At 38.4% G+C, this 24,881-nt stretch overlaps 1 protein-coding gene across 1 annotated transcript; it reads right to left on the bottom strand.

Moving 5' to 3' along the window:
• Positions 1-491: 491 nt before the first annotated feature.
• Positions 492-22,680, bottom strand: LOC117409073 (leucine-rich repeat-containing protein 2). The gene is made up of 9 exons (XM_059021989.1): positions 22,578-22,680; positions 21,850-21,997; positions 17,883-18,099; positions 17,124-17,280; positions 14,949-15,085; positions 10,490-10,635; positions 9,857-10,009; positions 4,670-4,800; positions 492-2,521 (listed from the first exon to the last, which is right to left on the bottom strand). The coding sequence occupies exons 2-9, from the start codon at positions 21,972-21,974 to the stop codon at positions 2,472-2,474; spliced, it is 1,116 nt and encodes a 371-aa protein (XP_058877972.1). The 5' UTR covers positions 21,975-21,997; positions 22,578-22,680; the 3' UTR covers positions 492-2,471.
• Between the last annotated feature and the right edge of the window lie 2,201 nt (positions 22,681-24,881).

The raw sequence follows: 24,881 nt of genomic DNA, 5'->3' as shown, positions 1-24,881 counted from the left end.
AAGAGGAACTGAAACTTAAATGTATGAAATAATTTCCCACGTGTGGTTGTGTGGTGAAAGTGTCGGGTTTACAGTGCATAGTAGTGTCTTAATAAAGGTGAGCTTTATGTGCACCTGGTAACTGGGAGTCTACTGCAGTACACTCATTTCAGTTTGGAAGAAAACAAATACTAGTAGCCCATCATAATTTACTACTGTACCTCCCATTGTCCCATCTGAGGTGTATGTAGGGTACATTCCAATTGTACTAATCTAAGGCCTACTGAAAGTCTAAATTATGGAGCTGCTGAAATATCATTTAATGTCAGAAACAGGGTAATAATAATTGTTGTATTGGTACAGATATTGTAAATGTTTCATTTTTACCACGTGCGTTCAATGTGTTTCGGTATAAAAGTTTGAAGAAACAAAAAAAGCAATAGCTGTCATATTTAATACGTGTTACATGTGGTATTGAGTGTACCTCATTGTGATAAAAAAAAATGACTACTGTTGTAATTTCTTAGTATATCTTTATTATTATTATTATTATTATTATTTATTTCTTAGCAGACGCCCTTATCCAGGGCGACTTACAATCGTAAGCAAATACATTTCAGGTGTTACAATACAATACAATAAGAGCAAGAAATACAATAAATAAATATTTTAAATATATATAAAACATAACCAAGTGAGTACTGGTATGTTTCATTTTAACTTGCATTCAAATAAAATGTTACCAGTACAAGTATAGGAAAAGAATGCAGTGTTTCATACCACAACAGAGAGTGGATGTTAAAATTGAACTAAAGGTGTGTTATGCAAATATTTACCTGCAGACTAATTTACAGTTATTGACAGACCATTTCTATATGTGTTTCCCAGGGTCATGACACTGACTAGTAGATAACTGGAAACACTGTTTCCCAAAGCAACTGTTTAACAGTTGTTATAGTTACCAGTACACTGTTTATTTGAGCTTTCTGAACTCCAAGATGAATTTCTTGGATAAGACCTCAACTGTTCCTGTTACAAAGCAGCTTCTTCTAAAATTATTTTAAATTGTACATAGGTAAGCTCCTGTGGTTTCATTATGACTAGAAAACCTACTTTAGAATTTAAATCATTGAAATACACAATTCATTTAAAATTATACTTATGTAATCTTGGGAATTCTTTGTCCAGTTGTGATTTGTGTGGGCATTATTTTGGCGGTTTATTAAGAATATCATAAAGGTGACAAAAATGAAACTAAACCGCTGCAACTAAAGTGTATGCAGAGTTCAATGTTGTATTTGTGGGAACAGTTAATGAACATAGACAGTTTAGCAACTCGATATTGCTCATATGCTAAACAAAGAAGTAAATTATGTTGTAATAAAAAAAGATGGTAAAATAAAGCACATTGTCAAGTTTACTGGCAAAACAGATGATTTAAATAACTAAATATGACAATATTTGACATTTGAAATCTGCTCCAATCACCTTCCACCTTATTGTTGTGGTATCTCTGTGTTTGACACCTTAAAATAACAAAGAAGTACTACAAATGAATCCTTCCTTCAAAACAAGGTGCTTATGTTTAGCCCCAATATGAGGACAGAAAAGCAGCACATAAAACATTCACTACCTGCTGGGATTTAGTTGGTTGCTTGTTTTGGAACTTGGGTTGCATTTTTGTTACGGCGCAGCTGTCATTATAGCAGCTTTTACAATGTAGCCAATAACAAAACAAACAGTGATGTTAGCATCTTTATAGTCACAAAGTTATCATAAGATAGGGCCATATTGCAGTTCATTAAAATATAATCCTAGGGCTTGGTTCCTGTACCCTGTTTAGGTTTAGAATTATTTATTTTTTTGCAAGATACCGCTGTGCTACAGTAGTTTCATTGTAATTGTACATAATGGCTTATTTCAGTATGTGTATTTCTGACCGTCAAAAAAATAACAATATGAAGATGGTTTAGTGCAGTAAATAATAAGCACACACACAACCAAGGCATGCAATGAATTCCCAATTCATAAATGGCTAGGGAAGGTAGCTGTCATTCTTCTTGAGTAATAAGGCTGCTCTGGGGAGAGAAAAGTAACAGAAGGAGTATTGGGAATTGAATTGAACATAAAAATGCTAAGGTAGTGGTGCAAGTAAAACCCCATATAATTAGGGGAAAAGCAGTCAAGACGAAATCTTTAACAGTAAAAATACAATCACATTGTGAAGTTCAATTCAATTGAATTGCCATTGGCTTACTACAAGTTGACAACAGCATGTTGTAGGAGCAATTAATTTAAGTAAAATGTAATTTAAAAACTAAATATAATAAAGTCCTTGTAGTTCCTACTGTACTGGATACCTTACCCAAAGGACAATTCATATACACAGATCATTATAAAAAATTACACAAAAAACATGGCAGGGTCTTCTTTCTTTTTTCCAAAAGCCATTCATTCCTCTATCTGTGGTTTTAGGCAATCCTTTCAGGACATCATAGTTGACAACTCAGTGATACCTTGGTGGTATAGCAGGGGACTGTTTCTGAAGTAAAACGAACATACATCATTGTTAGCCTTTTATAGAAAATCTTATATGTCTTATATTTGAAGCAGTGACTGTGCTTGTTAAATTGTACAACAAGGCTGTGATGCCAACAGACTGACTCAATAATGAACTTGAGGCCTCCGAGTCACTTTCTTATTAAAGGGCCTGTTTACTGAGCTTTTATAACCCTGTGCCAGGTTAAATATAGATATACACATTTCCCATGGATAAGATACAGGTGCCCCATTTTATAAGCCACAATATTAGGAAATATAACGATGAGAGAGTAAACACTAACCCGAATTCTTTTTCATTCGTATGTGTTAGCTTTTACCTGTATATATTGATAGCAGCAGTTAGGTACTAAATTGGGCCAACCTACCAAAAAGTCGAGGAGACCTCCACCTATAACCCTGATCCCTCCAGAGACCTTCCAACATCTTGTCCCCATTCCCAGGTGTAGGTCCAGTTCATAACACTGTGCCTTACAATCCATTGATTGAGCATGTAAAGGTTATATGACAGTTGTACATGACTATGTCAGACTGCCAGAAATGCATTTCTTTCTTGGTGGGACCGGATACCAAGAATACAACAATATCTGTTGACACAGAAAGGTCAGGCACTGGTTTGAAGGCCAACACTGTCGAATCTGAAGCCTTATAGGATGAATGTATCCTGTATTGGATCTCAAAGTATTTCAGAGGAAATGTCTACATCTCCAGAAAGCTTTGCTGATTTAAGCAGTCTGTTTGATGGGAGGTAGAGGTTATGGAGACTAGCTGTGGGAAGCCATTACTAACCCTGAACTAAGACCATCTACAGTCATATACAGAGGGGGCCACAGAGAGCATTTTCTGAAATAAACCATAATTTGGCCATAAGAGGTATCAATGGAAAATGAGTATAATCTTCATGGAGGAAATACTTTTTTGTAACAGTGTCCCCTTGATGTTTTGCCTGGAAATGCACATATAAAAGGCAGCTGATCCCCTACAACCACTCAGCAAGGGTTTCTCCCTGCTGTGGTTCAACTGCTACTTCAATGTGATTCCTTTTTTGCTTAGATAAGGGTTAGGAGAGCACAATTATGTTGGAATGTGTATTTGTCTCTTGTGATGTGAATGTGGGTGCGTTCATGTACAACCATTGCTCCTTGCTGAAAAACATTTGTTACTGATGGACAGAAAAAAAAATGACAGTTTGACAAGGGTAATCGTCAAAGTGAAGAGTGAGAGAGTGATGGTTAAAGACTAAGCACCATGTGGCTCCCCAGAAAAATCCCTGGGTCAATAAACCTGTTTTTTGGGGTTTTTTAACCAATGTCATTTTCCTACCAGTCCACCCCTCTAACCCCAAAATCTGTGATCAATGTGATCAATACTGTACCAAAGGTAAAATAAATCATGCTCTTACCTATGTATCATTCATGTTGTTTAGTTTTGAATTATTAATTTGTTTCTGCTTTTCATTACATCCTTGAAACTTATTTTTAAAAGTTTGAGCTCAGCATGCTTCATAGCAGTATCTTCTCAACTAAATACCATCAAAGCATGCTTCTATTAAGTTCCCCCATAAGGGCTTTCTGCATCATCAATGTGAAACTAAAAGAAAGAGGGTGAGACTAATTTGGTTAAGAGTCTCACCTTCAACACCAGTGCAAGCTTTCCTGTAATGGAAAAAAAAAAAACATCTGACTTACTGCATCATGTTAGCAGCAGCAATTAATTCATCTAGCCTATCACATGTGTAAAAGGCAAGACTAGTAATCAAATTAGTCTCAGTCTCTTATCTTTAGTCTTACATTGCAGACGCAAAAAGACCTGATGAGGAATGATGCAGAAGCATGATTTAATAGTCTTTAATAGAGAATATATTGCTATGAACCATGCTAAGCTCAAAATTAGTATCACGGATCTAATGAAAAACAGAAGCAATAAAAGAACAAATGATAAGGCACCAGCATTAGTGAGTTAAATTATATTATACAGTACTATAGCACTTAAAAGTAACAATAATGTGCACTACATGAGTTTTAGGACATTCAGTATTTTGGAGAAAATATTGCAATAGAAGTTGATATTCTTATAGTTATGTGTAGTTATTTGGAATAGCATAAGAATGCACAGAATTACACAAATGTACCTCTGTCCCTCAGTGACTCAACGTATGCTTGAATAAACTCCTTTTCAAGCTCCTTCTCACTGCCGTGATCTTTCATTGACTCCGTTTGTTCCTTCTCATCCTCACGATGCTTATCAAATAATTTTATAAATCTGCAAGATGAAATACTTTTAGAGAGGAGTCCTAAATACAGTAGTTACTTTCTAATAAAGTATGAAGAAACCACAGAGGTTGTACCCCATGCTGTTTTTACTGAAGTGTATTAGTATTACTTAAACTATTGAAAATTAAGATACAATCTCCAACAGTTTTAGGGTACTAAAATTAATCTGTACTACAAGAACTACACCACAATTTTGTTTGTCTGAACATCAAAAAAAGACTAAATATTATAAAAAGGCTGAACATGAACATCTATGTTTCTATATGTTGCTAGACACAGTAAACATGTCCTGGTATGGTTTTAATGTTCTAAACTGGGTAGAAGAAACCATTTACTTTATGTAAGACTTTTCAATTTCAATACATAGAGAGCATTGTCAAACATAACCAGAGAACTAAGATGAAACCTGATGTATTAAAAAACAGATTTAATAGAGACTGACAAACTTGAATGACTACCAGACAGGTGGTAATTTAAAGACTTGTTTCCGACTCTCTAACACCCTGTCTCTCTGAGTTGAGAGAGTGGAATTAGACACCACCTACTGTGATAGTTGTGGGTCTGTAATAAACTGCTAAAGGAAGCAGTACTTATTGTATAGCTGAAAATGCTCATAAAATGAAGATGACTGATATAAGACTGTATGTGGGATGTAATTTCCTGTGAAAAGTCTTTATATTTTTAACCATACAGTATTTTTGAAAAAGCCTGACCTCTCTGAGGTTAATGGATTGACAGTAGTCATTTGATCATGGTAAAACAATGACCTTTCTGGTAGAATACTGGTTAACAGTTAAGCGTATAAACAAGCAGGGTAACTAACCTGTCATATTAGGAGGTCCTGTATTTAATGATTGAAAACATTACAAGAAACTTTTTTGGTTTAACTTAAATACTGTACAATGGGGTCAATTCATGTAAAATAAACAGTAGCGGATCTGAATACTGAAAGTTAACACAGGGATATTTGTGTTCTGTACCATGAATTAAGTCTTGTGTATATAGGTCTGTAAAATAATGTATAAGTTCAGGTAGGATCCATCCTCTTTTAACACCAATAGATCACGGTGCTGATTAAACTGATTTCGGTTTTTAAAAAGCTGTTATTTTCTGTTTTTCTTCATTATTTAAGTAGTCCAAAAATGACATAAACCGTACAGTATTTGTTTTCCTTCTGCAGTGTATTTGTAGTTGGTTGTCTTGGAAACTTTTAGAGGTGGGTAGCAAAATGTGTATATACCAACATATTTCATATCTTTGATTAGCCAAGTCAAATCACAATGTTACTTCCAAAAGAAGGATAAGCCACTAAACCAGAAGCCAATACACTCTTTAGAGGAATGTATTTATAGCAAATTAAATATTTTACTGTTTGAATGATGACAGGTTGTGGCAAAGTGCCCCGCCCCTGTGTGCATTTGTGTGTTTTGTGTATGTATGCGTGCGTATGTTAATGTTGGTGTATAGATTGGTACACGGGATATAAACGGGTCTGTGTTTCACGTATATTTAAAAAGTGTAGATTTGTATGTAGGCACGAGGAGGGCACAAATCACTTCACGTGCTGGTTAAATGTAATATGTGAGCACGGGGTTGCACAGAATTAATTCACGTGCTGGGATTCAAGTGAATAATTAATTAGTAATTGAATCCCAGCACAACAGTATAAATAGGCACATTTTTAGTCAGTCGGGGTTAGGTGTTCAGTGAGTGGAGAACGGGATTGGAGACGGAGGTAATAGTAATAAGAATAGTAACGTGTTTTCACTCACCGTGTTTGTTTGTCTCCGTGCACCGTTTGTCTGTGTAGTCCGTTTTGTTTGTCTATTTATTTTGGCGTGTAGTGCCGTGTCCTGTTTTGTGTACCGTTTAAAACCTTTTTATTTGTTAATAAACGCTGAGTGCAGCCATTGCACTCGGCTCATCATCACAACCACCATCTCTGTGTATTCCTTTTCTGGTCTGACGCCACCCACTCTGGCCGTCTTTGTGACACGTGGTGTCCTGCGTGGGATCGACAGCGCCTCCAGGACTCAGGCCAGAGCAGGAACCGCATTTTTTTGAAAAAAAAAAAAAAAGTGTTGGATTACAAAAAAAATATATATATATATAAATAAATAAAATGGGATGGAAGGAGGATAAAGAGGTGAAGGACAGGGAGGAGGAGTGCCGCCTAAGGGCCAGACATCCACGGCGATCTAACAAGCCAACGCCGGGGTGCCTCCTCTGCGACCAGGATCATCTGTTCGCCAACTGTCCCTTCCGCAGTTATGAGGAGGAGCCTGAGCGTCCACAGCCCAAGTGGGAGGAGCCTGAGCGTCCACAGCCCAAGTGGGAGGAGCCTGAGCGTCCACAGCCCAAGTGGGAGGAGCCTGAGCGTCCACAGCCCAAGTGGGAGGAGCCTGAGCGTCCACAGCCCAAGTGGGAGGAGCCTGAGCGTCCACAGCCCAAGTGGGAGGAGCCTGAGCGTCCACAGCCCAAGTGGGAGGAGCCCGAGCGTCCTACGCCTGAGTGGGAGGAGCCCGAGCGTCCTACGCCTGAGTGGGAGGAGCCCGAACGTCCTACGCCTGAGTGGGAGGAGCCCGAACGTCCTAAGCCCAAGAGGGGGGAGTCGGTGCGTCCACAGCCCAAAAGGGAGGAGTCGGTGCGTCCACAGCCCAAAAGGGAGGAGTCGGTGCGTCCACAGCCCAAAAGGGAGGAGTCGGTGCGTCCACAGCCCAAAAGGGAGGAGTCGGTGCGTCCACAGCCCAAAGAGAGGAAAGTCGGGGCTTCCATAACCCTAGGAACCAAGCTGCCAGCAGAGGGAGAATGCCTGCTGGTCCCACCTCCACCAGCAGAGGGAAAATGCCTGCTGTCCCCATCTCCACCAGCAGAGGAAGAATGCCTGCTGGTATCGCTTCCCCCACCAGCAGAGGATGAATGCCTGCTGGTATCACTTTCCCCACCATCACGAGGAGAGGAGCGGGAGCTGCCTCTGCCTCCATCACCATCAGGGGGAGAGAAGCAGGAGCTGCCTCTCCCTTCACCAGAAAGACCAGGACGTGAAGCTGGCGGCCCTCCGCAGCCCTTGCATAGGCTGCTGAGGGAAGCATGGGGAAGAATCGCCTGGTCGCAGAGGCCGAGAAGAGGGCCAACACCCGCACCCCGGCTGGTCTTGACTCCCTGCCACGCTTCACCCTCGCCTGGGGCTGCTAGTTGCTCCGCATCGCGGCAGGAAGTACTGTGGCCGGAACCCCACCAAGGGGAGCTGTCGGCCACGAAGAAGGGGGAGGAGGTCTGGAGACCACCAACCCCAGCAGCAGTTTCGCTGCCGGAGATCGTGGGGGAGGTCAGGAGACCTGCTCCCACTGCAGCAGTTTCGCTGCCGGAGATCGTGGGGGAGGTCTGGAGACCTGCTCCCACTGCAGCAGTTTCGCTGCCGGAGATCGTGGGGGAGGTCCGGAGACCTGCTCCCACTGCAGCTTCTTCGCTGCCGGCAGTACTGTGGTCGGAGCCCCACCAAAGGGAGCTACCGGCTACAAAGACAGGGGGAGAGGTCAGGAGACCACTTTCCCCAGCAGCAGTTTCGCTGCAGGAGTGGACCAACAGGCTGTCAGCCGTGCCACTACCGGCAGGGGTGCTGACAGCATGGCCAGCCATGGGCCCACTGAAGCCTCCCTTCCCAGCCCGAGACTTTGTCCTGGACTGCTGGATTTTTAAGGGGGGAGGTGGCCGTTGAGGCCATGTGTGCTGCGCACAAGGGGGGGTATATGTGGCAAAGTGCCCCGCCCCTGTGTGCATTTGTGTGTTTTGTGTATGTATGCGTGCGTATGTTAATGTTGGTGTATAGATTGGTACACGGGATATAAACGGGTCTGTGTTTCACGTATATTTAAAAAGTGTAGATTTGTATGTAGGCACGAGGAGGGCACAAATCACTTCACGTGCTGGTTAAATGTAATATGTGAGCACGGGGTTGCACAGAATTAATTCACGTGCTGGGATTCAAGTGAATAATTAATTAGTAATTGAATCCCAGCACAACAGTATAAATAGGCACATTTTTAGTCAGTCGGGGTTAGGTGTTCAGTGAGTGGAGAACGGGATTGGAGACGGAGGTAATAGTAATAAGAATAGTAACGTGTTTTCACTCACCGTGTTTGTTTGTCTCCATGCACCGTTTGTCTGTGTAGTCCGTTTTGTTTGTCTATTTATTTTGGCGTGTAGTGCCGTGTCCTGTTTTGTGTACCGTTTAAAACCTTTTTATTTGTTAATAAACGCTGAGTGCAGCCATTGCACTCGGCTCATCATCACAACCACCATCTCTGTGTATTCCTTTTCTGGTCTGACGCCACCCACTCTGGCCGTCTTTGTGACACAGGTATATAGGATTTATTGGTCATAAATAAAGTAACACATCCCTAGAATACATAGTTCTAACAACAGATTAAATTAACCTTGGTGTAAAGAAAATGTTATAGCCTTTTATTTTATTTTACCGTAATAGCAGTTTATCTCAATAACTCGGCCCTAAAGCAAGTGTAATCAAAATTAGATACATGTAAAAATGTTGGTGTGACATACAGACAGAGACACCTCAACATATCCCCACAGTAATTAATTCCACAGGGCTTGAGATGTTTGGTTAGATGTTCCTATAATAGTATGGCTGAGTGCCTTGATAGTGTTCTAGTGAGCTTTAGAATCTGAGGCACAGTGGGGTCCATCAAAATATGACAGTGCTTGAATAGGTCTTTCTTGTAATGCTAGAATAGGCTGGTTCTGCTTTAATAGAATTGTAGGTCACAGCATATTACTTTAATATGGTCAAAGTGTCTAAGAAAAAAGTATTCTGCTGATCAGAGATAATTGCCAGTAATAGTGCCAACATTTGCTGCAATTTGCTCATTTTAATTTGAATTAAAAACTGGTCAAACCAGCAGCGTCAAAATTCGTGCCAGCAGAATGTAAAACATGAATGCCTAAAATATTCTAATTGTTATTAGACATAGATGTCTTTCTGTACTGTGTATTAAAAAAAATTGTGAAACAATGGTCTTACTTACTTAATACTGGGACTGCTACAGATGGCTGTTGGCATTTTAACCATGCGTTCTCCACTTACTACAATCATACTGAGCTTTGTTAGGTTACACAGAGCATGAGGAAGATACGTCATTGGGTTCTTTTGAAGGAACAAGGATTGTACTTCTTCCAACCTAGAGAGATATTAGTACAGACATGTGAGTTTAAATGCAGAGTACCCAATAGATTAAAAAAAAAAGAAGTTTACATATTAAGCCTCTGCTAGTTCATATAGAGGTTTTCTGTAAAATGTTTTTTTTTTTCTTTACTGTTAACAAAAATGCCATTTGAAAAAAAATATGAAAAAACATTTTATGGGTCATCAGTTCTCTAGTGTTTATGAAATATCTACTTAATTTAAAATAACTCATTTTGGCCTCATTACATAAATAATTAAGTACAAATATTTATAAATATGTATAAATGAAAACAAAAAATGCTATGAACTACCATATACTACAATCCCAGCAACATGCTTTTACTGCTATTCATCAGTTTAGAAAAGAAAAATCCTTAAATATTATGAAGTAGTACATTTCAAAACACCGGCCCATTTTCCTCAAGAAGCTTTCGGCAGAAAGGATGGAGAAGGAAAGAGTCATAGTTTCAGTTACCTGTCAATATCTTGAGGCAGTTCTTTCAGGTCATTGTTACTGACATCCAGCCACTGCAGGCTTGACATGCGGAGAACACAGATGGGTATACTGCTGAATTTGTTTGCTGATATGTCCAGGTATAGGAGCTGTTTCAGATTACTAAGCTGAAATGTCACCACAAATCAGTGTTACAGATATTGTTAATAAATGTGTACTGCTTACAAATATACATTCATGAACATACAAAACTTTAGCAAACACTCTGCGACTTCTATGAGTCTCTCTACATGTTAATGAGGCCTCTTATGTACTACTGTATATTTTGATGCACATCAGATCACAATTTGTTTTGCTATCTCTGTCCCCATGCCCTTGGTCATTAATCAATTTTGGTCAGCTTGCTGGCTACCACTTGATCTGTAACCTTTTGTCCTCTCAACGTCATATTAAGTCTTCACGGTTTTGTGTTATTAACACTCCCATAGTTCATGTGTGCTCGCCATGACTTTATGCCTTGTTTTTGAACACAGAAGTTAAACATTACAGAAAAATCAGTAGTCAAACGTTAGTTAACATTTGTGTTTCTCTTTCCTGGGTAATTAATGTGTCACAATAAATTAAATATAATATTGTTCTCTTTAAGGAATACTGTATACTCTTTGAATGTGCATAATATTTATGTTTTAAACTGTTTATTATCCTAGGAGATTAGTTCTTATTCATTACTTCAATGTAAAAATGTTGTTTACTCAGAGAAAGCCCCAAAAGTAAAATATGCTTTTATTAAAAATGCCACACATCCATGTGTGCAGAATCATGCTAAATACTTTATTAAAGGTAAAATAAATAGGGTGACAAAAATAAATCTTGCTCTCACCTATGTATTATTCATATTATTTAGTTTCGAATTATTGATTTGTTTCTGCTTTTCATTGCATCCTTGAAACTTAAAAAAAACATTTGAGCTCAGCATGCTTCAAACAGTATTTTCTCAACTAAATCCTATCAAAGCATGCTTCTATTAAGTTTCCCCACAAGGACTTTTGGCACCATCAATGTGAGACTAAAAGAAAAAGGGTGAGACTAATCTGATTACTAGTCTCACTCTCAACACCTGTGCAAGCTTTCCTGTAATGAGGGGAAAAAAAACATCTGTCTTAATACATCTCGTTAGCAGCAGCAATGAACTCAGCTTTCACAAAGCAATTGTCTTTTGTCAAGGGAAGCTTGTACAGGTGTAGAAGGTGAGACTAATAATCAAATTAGTCTCAGTCTCTTACCTTTAGTTGTAAATTACCATTAACGAGCACATATAATGATAATAAACAGATAAAAACATAATTTTACGTACATTCCGAGGGTATAAAGTACAGCATTCCTGATATTTTTACTTTTTTACTTTTTAATTTTATGTTATGTGACAGTTTAATGGACTGATATTTTCAGTAAAAGTTAATTTCTTCAATTGAGTGGAAGGACACTATGGTACAGTATGGGTGTATATTTCAGCCATTGTTTTTTTTTTATGTTTACATAAAACATTTAATGATAAGCTGTGTTTGCTTTGGTATATATTAAGAACCACTTCCCAGGAAAAGCCTATTGATAATAATGTACAGACTCAGTACAGAAAGATTATTGTAATCGGACATTGAAATTCCAACCAGGTAAGTTTGTCCAATTGTCAGAATTTTTCTTAAAAACAAACAAACAAAAAAGCAGCTGAAGTCAATGCAGTTATTTAACGAAGTCCACAGTTGGTGCCGCTTATAAAGCAGTTACCTGATTTAAGGCCTTTACACAACAGACACGATGCAACAAGCGACAAAATGAGTAGAACCTTTACTTTTAATAAGTATCTTTCACACCACAGGCGACACCACAGGCAGCGCGGGAACGACACTGGAGTGACGCAAATTAAATAGGATTGAATCCTATTTTTTACGATTTGTCGTGCAACAACTAGGGAATTAACCAATCAGACAACAGCTTCAATGCACGTGGTCCAAAAGAGTGAAGCAGTCTCCAGAATGATGGCAGAGGAAATAATACCTGCCCTTGAAAAAGTTCCCAGAGCTTATGACAAAGGTCATTGCAATTATAAAAATACAGATTTAAAAGACAATATATGGGAGTCCGTTTCAAAGAAACTGGATAAGCCTGGCATGTATGATTTATTGCCATATATGTTGAAATACCATCAGAGAAGGCACTCATAATTTCCACATCATGTTGACGAATATGTAACAGTCTTGATTATAGTTTTGTCCACAGCAATTTTTAATAATTGTATAGATCTGGCAGTTTTCAAACATGTCGTATCACCTCTGTAACCTGGCATACCTTCTGAAAAGCTGCTATTTAAAATATTCATATTTTAATGATTTCCCTCAAGACGGTTGTTAATGCATTAACTTCATTTGAAAACTCAGCTAAAACACAAACATGTATCATCAAAATCCTGTATCTGGGTTGCTTCACTTTGTGTGGAATATCTTTACTGGTATGTATTTAAAAAATAAATAGCTGTTTTTGCCATTATTAGTCATAGATTTATTGAATATTGAATATCTGAAAAGTTAACGTTATCAGACATTACCAAAATTCTGTTTATTGTGCTTAGCTCTGTCTGCTATTCTTATTTATTCCCATTTTAACTTTTTGTTTTTGTTTTTAGATAATAAGCAACCAGTGGAAAAGCTGTGTTGAATCCCCTGAATAAAAATATTAGCATGATGAATTCAAAGACTGACATGCCAGAGTAACAGATTTGTAGTATATCTTTTTACTGCCCCCTATTGTACCATTTTGGTAATAAGAAAATATTCTAAAAGGGAACAAAAACAAAGAGTTATGAGTGACTATCAATTTACCACAGTTCATGTTCTAGTGGTTATATTGCTTTCATTCCAAAATGTAACCAATTTAATTATAATCCAAGGTATGTAAAAATGTTCACCATTCTGAGTATAAATTTGACCATTTAAACCTGATTTTGTGAAGGTTATTTCAGATAGTGCTGAACAACAACAAAAAACAAGTCTGCTTACTGTAATACCACTTTAAATCCTTTACTACAAAATAAATGTCTGCTTAGTCTAACCTCATTTCAAGACGTTAACTTACAATTTTACATTTTTGCTGATGGGGGGGTGGGGGGGTTGTGTGTTTTTTCTTTGTATGCATGTTCACCAAAGTTAGAGTGGCCCATGCCACACATTGTAGGTGTGGACAAATCAGAACCTGAAGCTAGCTTTGCCCAGGTTGGTTGAGAGACACAGACTTATGGGGATGCAAGGAGGCTGTGTGGTCCAGTGGTTAAAGAAAAAAAGGGCTTGTAACCACGAGGTCCCCGGGTTCAAATCCCACCTCACCCACTGACTCACTGTGTGACCCTGAGCAAGTCACTTTACCTCCTTGTGCTCCGTCTTTAGGGTGAGACGTCATTGTATGTGACTCTGCAGCTGATGCATAGTTCACACACCCTAGTCTCTGTAAGTCGCCTTGGATAAAGGCGTCTGCTAAGTAAACAAATATTAATGCAAGAAAGGACACCAAAGTAATGCAGGACAGACATGTTAGCTCTGCACAATGCACAGATAAAAATGCAGCTAACAGTTAACCTCTGTGTTCTGATTGTGTTTGAGAAAAAAGCCATGAAAAAGGTCTCACTTATTTACAACAGATAGCTCTGTGCTGCATTCAGTTGCTCAAGATTCTCACAAATCCATGTGAAAGCCACTGTAGCCTGTTTAATGGGGCGTTGCACTGCTGCATAGTCATTCAGATCTGTCCATGAATATTAAAAGCTATCTATTGTATTCAGTTTGTTGTGCTTAACGCTTCTTATACAAGGCTGGTGTGGAGCAGACATGTTCAGGTCCATTCAGAAATAGTAATCTCAAATCAGTAATACAGATTAGAGATGTAGTATACAGCCCTGCTCTGTATAAGGTAAATACAGTACTTAATGCCTGAGTAATAAGGCTGTGCATGGTATCAGAAGAGCTGAGGGTTTCTTGGGAAAGTATGGGAGATGGATTAGCTTTAGGTGGAATTTGGAAATGCTGGTTGAGAAAAAAAAAACGACACGCAGCATTGCAGTAACAGCTCTGCATTTCAACAGCCAGTGTAAAGCAGCTAACGAGTTCATGGCTTCAATTGGTTTACCTGTCTGCCAAGCTTACAAGAATCCTTTGTGGAGTCACGTGTGTACAACATATGAAAAGTACAGGATTGAACAGTGCATTCAAAGGTGCAGATATGGCAATAGCCTGAACTGGTCCAAACCATGAATTTCCTTGCCTTTGTGTCTCAGCTGTATTCTGTGCTATTATGCAATTGATCTGAAGGTATATTTTAATGATTCACCTGTGATTCATGAACAATTATCACAAATAATCAACCCTGTAGCATAACTCACTGTCACTGAAAACAACTTGAAAATATAACACTGAAAGACACCAATGTCTGTTACCTCGAATGGTAGTTCCCAGAGGTCCAGGTTTTCAGTTAATTCCAGCTTTTCCAGGTTTTCACAGTTTCCAAGTTCAGGTGGGATACTGGAGAGCTTATTATAGCTTAGGTTCAGTTCCTTAAGGTTCCTCAGTTTACCTACAGTATTAGAAAGACAGTAACCATCACCAACAAGGTATTATGGAGAAAACTGTATTGCATATTTAACTAGAAGTTTTGTGTATATCCCGCTAAGGAAGAATATGTTTGCGTGAGGAAATTGCTTGTGTAGCTAGAAAAGGGTTTGAATGCACTACTTAGTATCAAGTTGGCCCTGACTTTGCTGAAGGGTCAATGAGGGTCTGCGCTGCATCACATCTTGCTCTAGATTTGGCCAGTTCCCACAGATCACCAGGGAGTGGTTTGCTTTTGATCCTAAGGTGGTCCCATGTGTCTAGGGTGGTACATGTCCAGGACCTGTGTCTTTTGTGACCATCATCATTTCTAACTATTGCTCCATCCTGCAGCAGCCGTGTAGGCATACCATGTACTGTAGGCTGGTATCCTGGATGGAGACGTATGTAACTCTTTCCACCCTTATCAACTGGCCCTGTAGAAAAGTGGACTGCACTGACTGCCGTCCACAGATCCTGGGCCTAATCAATCCACCCCAAGGTGTTGCTGTTATGCCCTGAAGAATGTGTCCATATTCTCAGATTGAATATTTTACAAAACAAACTTGTGGCATGAATACAGGCCCAGGTAAATATAAAAGCTAAAAAATAAAATGAATTGAAGAAAATACATCCTGCTGTGTGCGAGCTTGGGATGTGTGCGGACTGTTAACAAACACGTTTCCAGGACACATTTATCTGGCTTCTGATACACATACTGATTGTCCCTTGTTTGAGCCAGTATGGGGCCTCAGTCTATTCCTTTATTTGCTGCCAATTTTAGCAGCTGCCATTGGCAATGTGGCATTGACTGCTAAACCTCTGTCAAATTCAAGTAATGTGATGTATTACAAAAATAACTACTGCACTTGTCAAGTAATAAAAGTATAACTACAAGATATTTTATTTTGTTTGTTTGTGATTAATCTGTTTTTGTCTGGTGCCTTTATGGAATTCCCAAAAGGAAAGGAAATGATTTGCCCTTTTTTAAAATTGGGTTTGGAACACTATTATCCATTCCCCTTATTTAAAATGAAACATAACAAATCCTCAAAACAATAAAAGCCACAGCTTTTCTTATAAAAAGTAAACAGTTTCAAATCACAATGTAATGCCTCTGTTGTTTATTTATTTATTTATTGCCTTTTCCTTACAGCCTAGTTTTTCATTTCCTCATTCCTAAATATCACATGGCTTTTCTGTTGGTTCCATCTGCTCTGTACAAACTTTATAAAGAGCTGAAAGGCTCTTTTTTAGGAATGTGAAAAATCAAGGCTGAACTGAGCTCTGAAACTCCAAATGATTGCATACACCACAGTTATGGTTCAAACCTTGAAGATATTAACTCTTATACTTTAAAAATTCAATGCATCATTGGTTTCATGCCTTACAATGATTTATAAAACATGCTGAATATGTTTCAGCCGTTTAATCGATAGTGCAGATTGCACAACTATGAATTTGGGGATTTCCATGAGAATTAATAATTATTTCTTCATTCTTATTTTTTCCATTGGACTGCTTTGTTCAGGTTATGTTGAAAAAGAACGTTCCTTTTCATTAAGTGGTCCTGCTTTTTCTTTTCATTGAGATACTTTCACCCAAAGTCTGATTAGCACAGATGACAGTACTTGTACTGACAAACAAGCTGTGACATGTGCCAGATTTCTGCAACCTTTCTCTTCTCCTGAACAGCAAGGTGGCCAAGAAAATATTGATAGAGGAATGGGATTGCTGTCCTAAATAGTACATTCTGAGATACACAGTGTAGTTTATTATATATGTCATGACATGCTTTCAATGAATGGATTGCTTTTTCCCTAGATAAACCATAGTCATAAACCAAGTAACACATATACAGTATGCTGGATATCCCAAGGACTTTTTCGACCTGAAAAAAGAAACAAGGAATTTCCATCCTGTTTATTTCAAGATCACAAGATAATTGATCCCAGGATCAATCTATCCATTTCTCTAAATGGATAGATACCTAAATGTAGAAGTTCAAGTAATAATGAATTTACCTATCTCTGCCAGGAGCTCCTTGATGCCATTTCTGGATAGTTGCAGTACTCTCAGATCCTGAAACAACTCAGTATACTTAGGAAGTTCCTGTATGCTGGTTCTGCTTATGTGCCATTCTCTGAGGTAAGTCATTTCTTTGATTGAATCAGGGAGTTCCTAAAATTGAAAAGTAATCTTGTTCTGGAAAAAAATCTTTCAGATAATATGCATTTGTTTTATTTGCTATATTCCAGTTTGCTTTGAGATAGAAGCTTTTTTTTTTTTTTAGACAAACCAAGAAACCATGTAGTCTGAGTAAATTACTCTAAACAAACAAAAAATATTTTGTAGCAATCTCGGTTAACGCAGGCAGGCGCATCACACAGGGCGAGGCAATCCACACACAGGCGGAGGGCGGAACCCGGGACCTCTCGCACTAAAGCATAGTGCCGATACCACTGTACAAAAGAGCCGGCTCCCTTGCAAGGAGTGTATATCAGGATTATGTCCCAGAGCGTGATTATGTCACCTACCAGTCCTGTTGCTGCCTTCCACCATGCACACTACAATATTTTACGTGGATGAACATTTATACTGACACCCAAAAGTTATTTATTAAAAACAACTACAGGTTTCTGTGGGACTGCATTTCAAATGTAGGCCTGTAGGCCTCAATATGGTAAGTGAGGATGACTAAAAGCTTGCCTTTACCACTTTGCTTCGCAGGTGGTGTAAGCTTCAAATCTACAGTACTGAAAAAAGACTAACATATTAAATACCTTCCATTGTTCTCCATTTAGCTCATAAATAAATGTTTTTTCATCAATATCAATCTCAATTCCTGAATCCAGGGAGGAGCGTCCTTCTGACAGCAAATTCTTTTCACTACTGTGGTAAAGTTTGAAATCTGTTGCCACGTTCTCCAAGTTTAGCTGATTTGATTTTTCACGGAGCCTCTTCCTGTGTTCTAACCTGCGACTCCATTCTTGATTCAACCTGGAAACAGAAAATGTTTCTTCTATTGAAGTTACTGTATGTACTTTTACCAGAATTTACATTCATGCAGATGAAATGTAACATATATTTCCTTTCTTAAGGTAGCACTGTTGACACATGGAAATATGGTGCTTTATTGCAGGAGCAGAGCAGAGCTTGGACAGTTTTAATAAAATATTAATTCTTGTATGTATGGTTTTAGATATAAATATGTTTGCTACATATTTATATCTAATGGAATGATTTCACGCATTCTAAATATGGTTGAACTAGAGGGATATAATCCCTGATATGTGCCCTCAGAATCTTTGTAACCGCATCAGAAAACAAACAAGATCACTCCATCAGCTATTAACAAAATGTAGTTTTAAAGTAAATTTAAACCTTTTTTAATAAGTAAATTGAGGAATGGCTAAATCAAAACATCCCTGTAAGGAATGGCTAAATCAAAACATTGCTGTAAGTAGTATAGAGAGAAGTACTGTTGGACAAACTGAGCCGGTTCTTTCTTCAAGCTCTTCCAAAGGTCACGCTGCTTCTGCTGTCCAAGTACTAGGCAACTTTCCCGGAAGCATTTTTAATAACTGCTCGATATCTGGAAATATTCAAATCATTTACCAAGGAAAAGACTTTTCCCGATCTTTGTCCTCAGTTTATTTTCACAGAATCATTTTTAATAACTGCACTAAAAAAAAAAAAAAATAATAATAATAATAATAATAATAATAATAATAATAATAATAATAATAATGATAATAATAGTTAAACTGCATTCCCAAACACATCTTCTTTTATCTACAGCTGAATCCATTCTGTCCTCATAAGAGCTGGATTTGCTGTTTTAGACCTGTAATAAAATGTGCATTTATCAGTTTCCAACTGTACCATTCAGTTGGCACCGATGTGTGTAAATGACACATGGCAGAGGTCCATGGATAATAGAGGGTATATGTAAGCAATAAGACCCAACACACAGAGCATTACCAGCAATTATTACATCCAATGTTACAGCACAATTAATTCACTTTATTTTATTTTAACTGCATTTCGTTACAAATAAAACTGGTGGAGTGATACTGTTTGATTATAGGTATCTCTGGCCCCATTACCCAAATGGTCCATGATACCTGGTAATGCCCTCTGTCGGGTCTTATAGCTTACTTATGCTTCAATGGAAAGATTCTCTGCACTCTGATTGGCTGAGCTAGAGAGATATAATCCCTAGTATATGCCCTTAGACTATTTGTAACTGCATCACAAACTTTGTTGGGTCTTAGTGCTTTTATATACCACGCAAGACACCATCTGCAAGCGGTCTTTACAGACAGGTGGTCTTTATACTGTGGCTCCCTGTGGAATCTGCATAATTATCACATACTGCACTGATTCATGTTGACATTTTTAACACTTGCTAAATACTCAATGAGCCAATAACAGCAACAGCTGACGCTAGGCCAAGTGCAAGGTGGTGTAATGTGGGTAAATAGAGAGTTATGTCACTGTGAGAGCATTGTAGTTTTTAATCTGCACTGTGGTGTCATTCCTAACTCAAATGAGTAAAGCTAGGACATACATTTCCCCGCAGAAACTATACTGACTTTAATGCCCCTAACCTACGAGGTTGTTTTTATTGTATAATTATTCCTGTATTTTTTTTGTAAGCTGCATTATCAGGCAATGGAATCTCCTTAACCTGGTGGGGTGATGTGTGAGTGTGTTATTATAAACACTAAGTAGAAGGGATTTTATTAGTTAGCAAGAATTATTGTGCCTGTAGCAGGGAAGGAGCTAGCCCTGCACATAGTTAGTGAGGCAGGGCAGCAAAGCCTTGCACATAATAAAAGGGGAAGGGCAAAGCCCTGCTGATTTAAATGTCTTGTGTTTCTTATTATTTTAAAGGGAATGTGTTTTGTTTATTTTAGCACAGGAGAAATGTATTGTATGATTTAAATGCATTTTTGTGTTTGATTTAAAATATTATGATTTGTTATTGTTTGGCAGCATAGATGGGGAAGCCCCATCCCACAAAGCTCATGTAGAATGTGACCATCTCCGAAATGGATTCATTTAGTGTTAATTCAGAGATGGTCACACGTATAAAACAGAGATGCCAAGGTTTGGCTTTCCTTAAGAGTGAGATTTACAGCCCCAGAGTGAGATTCAAGGTCAAAGAGTGAGACTTTCCAGGTGTGGTGTTAGGTCATTGCTTAAGACAAGGACTCTCGTCTTTGATCCTTGGCAACATCCAATAGTCCAGGTTTTTAATCTAACCAGCACTTAATAGTTTATTTTAAAATGTACACTGCTTAATATTGCGCTTTTCACCCGAGTGCACGCCTGTGTGTTCTCTGTCAGCTTCCGTGTCTGTTCTGGGTACGTCATCACTCACTCGGGCTACCCTGTCACAGTGCCATAGAAATCATATACAATCTATAACAACCTCACAATGGTCTTTATATAGACGTTCTTTTTACCCTAGAATTATCACACATGTCCTGAGCCAAATAGATATTTTCTTACTCAATACTGACTACTCCAGTAAGCTAATTGACGGTAACAGTGGACTAAGTGTAGGTTTAAATTCTACACACTTTCTGGGTTATTATTTCCAGAGTAAAGCCTTTAGATTATAAATGTATTATTACACAGTGTAACAATTTTTTTTTAATTTTTTTTTTGGTTCCTGGGTAGTAAGTGTTATTTCTTAATTGCTTATGCCTCAAAAGTATAGAAAATGGCTATTATTCCCCACAAACTTTGCTTTTGTGACCAGGACAGTGATATTTTGAAATTTACCTATTTTCCAGAACATTCCAGATAGATTCAGTGCTGAGTAAACTTGGAGTAACTTTTAGAATTTTCTAGAACTTTCCAGTAATATAAATAGTAGTATAAATACAGGGGCCTTAAGCCCACCAGTTCAGTTTAGTTCCAGCTGCCTAAGTGGGTACATATTAAGACCTTGCTGGACGCCTTGAAGTATGATGAGTACGGCTGGGAGGTCATAGGAGACTTCAAAATGGTGGCATTCCTGATTAACAACATTACACTTACATAGTGTCTTTCACGGTCAAGACCATCCCAAAGGGCTTAACAATAAACACTGGAGACTGGTTAAAACAATCACATTGAAAAAAAGAGAAAGATTGCAGCAAGGGATGTCAGCTGCAATTCGAAGTTATTATTCTTGATACTGGAACTTTAGTTTCTTAACGATCTAAACAGTGAGATGTAAAATGTAAAAGCCTGATTTTTTGCATGGACCCTCTGGACCTCGTGGTTTCAGGTTTACAGTACATTGTGAAAGAGCAGTATTGGAATAGGCATTACAAAGTTTGTGTTATACTCTCAGTTGTGGCCAGGGGGTCAGTGTTCCAGGATTTGGCAAAAATCTGAACACTTGAAATGCTATCACCCATTCGACCGCAGTTGATGAGGTTTTGAAACAGCACAAACAGACAGGATATGTTGCTGATAACAAGTAGAAGCAATAATGGCAGTGGTGGCATACGAAATCATTGGCTATCAGTTTTAATTGCTTTTAAAAAAAATGTCAGCTGTCATAAATTGATATCGTTTTGAACATGCTGTGCACTACGTTAAAGCAAGTGCAAAGTCCAGTTTTGAGTGAGGAATATATTAGAAGATACTACTGATTTAACTGCTTCTTCCTGCAACTGTTTTTTTCTTGCTAACTTTATAACATTAATGTTAGGAGTGTCTGCTCTTAAGATCAGGTTGCAATCTTACTTTGCTAATGCACTTTTCTCCTGCCGTTCCCATTCCTTCCTTTGTTGTTTTTTGTGTTTCCTTATTCGGCCCTCCCAGATGCCCTGTATGAGTGACAGGTCGTACACCACTATTGCTGGGCTCATACTTACATTCAACACGAGCTTATCTGTAAAACAGTTACCATGCAAAGAAAAAAAGACAACAAAATGATTCCAAGCTTGCATTTTAAAGACCTACTCAGAAGCTTTAGACAAGATCTTCCAAAACAGTTAGATTTATTTTCTTTTGCTTCAAAGGTGTTTCAGACAACCTTCAACATTTGAGACACTAAAATAAAGGTCATTATTATAAAATAAATAAAGAATGTACAGTATGTCCACATAACACAAAATGATCCGTACCATGTCAGTACCTACTAGTTTTCACTTTCAAGTAGCACCAATCACTGTCAACATTCATTGCAGCTGTCTGTATTATTTTGTCACATTATAATATTAAGATAAAATACAAGACTTATTATCACCTAAAAATGGCTGGTATACTGCCCATCTTTATGCACCATAACTCATGCCACATAATAACTGATTCCAATAATAATAATAATAGTATAGCATTAAACATATTAGCCAGACCCCCATCCTAACCAGCTACACATAGTTGACAGTGTACCACTTCTTATAAACTATATTCTTGCAAATCCACAATAAAGATTAAACAAAAGGAAACCGCCAAACAGTTCTACTTACCAACTGTTTATAATGCGAGGCTACACATACGTTTGACAGAAAGTTGTTTACAGCAGCACATAACATGTTTAACCTGGTGAGTCAGGGTTGTTCATTTTCCCAATGTGACTAGCCTCTCGGGTGATTTAATATTCTATTCTTGGAAACTGATAATATGATTCCTGTCGTAGTAGTCGCCAGTTCAACAGGGTTGGTATTTAAACCATGTGAGTGAACACAGTGTAGCCTCTAATAGGCAGTAAAAACATCCTGTCTGTGTGTGATGAAATGAATCAATTAACCAATCAATCAGTCAATAGATAATCAGACATCCATACTGTGTAACCTGATATCTACTGTAATACTAAAGAAAAAAGACTGACAAAGATTTTTTTTTTTTTGCAGATTTGAGGAGTTTACTGATTTGATTCTGATTTCTGACCGTGCGCACCAAGCACCATGGGCACCAAGCACCGTATGCACCGAGGCACCAAAATACCAAGGGCTGAGCGTGCACCGAGGTACCGAAGCACTGGGGGGCAGCTAAAGCAGCGGTGCCTGCCCTGACCGTGTGTAGGCACAGGACAAACCAGGGAGACACACAGGCTAAAGCCATGGTGGGCGAATAGAAAAACAACAGGGGAGAACACTCAGTAGGCGGGATCGAGGACGTCACCCCATGAAGGGGCCTGTCGGCAGCCCTGATATAAAGAGCTCAGTGAATACCTGCCAATAGGAGGAAAATCCCATAAGAAATGTTTTGGTGGTCGACTTCGAATTGAAAGTGAACAGTTTAATGTTTACACTGGGCTACTTTACATTATTGTTGGTAAAGTTTGTTAATTGAATGACTATTCTGATATTTCTAGTATTTCTACCCATGCTGCCTTGTTGTTTAGTATTTTATATTCCTTTCAGTCATGCTAAAGCAACACAGATGCTTTAACATTTAAAGACAGGCGTCCCTTGTCCCTCAAGCATTGGGTTTAATGTACTGGCATCAAATGATGTTTAAAATCAACAACATTAGTAATTGCTGGGAACAGTATGACTTTCAGTTTGCATGACCTCAACATTTAAAGGTTACAACACTGTAAATGTCAGCTTTCCTGCTGGGAACAGCACATTACTAATCTTTTATTTTACTTTATATTATTACCAAACATGGCCGTGTTTTACAGTGGTCATTTATTGTGACTGAAATGTGTCATTTGACAGCTGTGCCCTACAACTTGTCTGTGTTGCCCTTCCTTTCATACCGTAGCCAAATCTTGAAGCTGCCTGGAATTCTTTCTGGTGTATTCTGTCCATTCACTGTTGGTATATAGAGTCACAAAGCAATGTCACTTCTAGGTAGCACAAACCTGCTTATGTTTGTAATCTAATATGGATTTTTTTCTTGTAAAATGTTATTATTGTTGCTAGTAGTACTAGTATTTTTAGTAGAAGTAGTAGTTACTGTAGAACTTCATTTAATGGTTGTTATACAGTAGTGTGCAAATTTATTAGAACACCGCATTGCTTCTGTTGTTTTGATTTGTTGTGCATATGAAATTAGTAAGAGAAAAGGAACACATAGCCACAAATGATAAAATGTATGAGACATTTTAAAAGTTGTTTAAGATGTCTTAATTAAAGCATAAAGTGCTGTAATATTTTCACGCGAGTGTTTCACTGATTACTGACCGAAAATTGAAATTCTCACACCCTGAGGTTTTCATGTATGTTGTATCTTGCTCTTAATTGTACTGTAACTCTTGATATGTATTTTTGTATAGTTTATTTTTGGCTATGGTTTTTATTAGGGGTGAATATTATATTTGTATAATTGTATAGATGCTCTAGAAGGCGCTGATTAGAGAGTGACATGAAGATGGGACTCCCGCGGGACCCACAGGATTCCTGCGGTACGGGAAAAAAATGGTGTTAAATTTTGCGGGATGGGATGGTACAGGAGTGAAGCTCATGGGAACCGGATATAAAAAAAATAAAGCTCTCAGGACAGGCAAGAACAGGATTTAAGCTTCCGGGAATGGGAAGGAAGGGGACTACTCTGCCACCAGCAGACAGGAAGAGTGTTTTTTGCTCTTCAAATTGTGTTTAACCCTTTGCGGTCCTATGTCGGACCACGTCCGACATTACAATTTTCCCTTTCCGGTCCGATGTCATCATCAAAAAGACGTGAAACGCAGGTCTCTAGTCGTTTTTTCTCCGGAAAAAGCCGAGAAAAACATTCAATGGCCAAGTGAGACCGATTGGAGCCAAGAGAAGCCGTAAAAAATAAAAAAAATAACAAAGGGGCGGATCTGAGCAGTACACAAAGCC

Source organism: Acipenser ruthenus, chromosome 1, assembly GCF_902713425.1.
Source record: "Acipenser ruthenus chromosome 1, fAciRut3.2 maternal haplotype, whole genome shotgun sequence".
Lineage (NCBI taxonomy): Eukaryota > Metazoa > Chordata > Actinopteri > Acipenseriformes > Acipenseridae > Acipenser > Acipenser ruthenus.
The sequence above is the reverse complement of the archived record's forward strand: the minus strand, read 5'-3'. Positions and strand labels throughout refer to the sequence as shown.

What these genes read in the sequence shown, in the direction of transcription:
- LOC117409073 (XM_059021989.1), bottom strand. Translation starts at nt 21,974, where the DNA reads ATGAGCCCAGCAATAGTGGTGTACGACCTGTCACTCATACAGGGCATC. An exon ending in GAGAAAAGTGCATTAGCAAA is followed by an intron (nt 18,100 to 21,849) that starts GTAAGATTGCAA and finishes TTCTGTTTCCAG; the next exon opens with GTTGAATCAAGAATGGAGTC. An exon ending in TGTAGCAGTCCCAGTATTAA is followed by an intron (nt 4,801 to 9,856) that starts GTAAGTAAGACC and finishes TTCATCTTGCAG; the next exon opens with ATTTATAAAATTATTTGATA.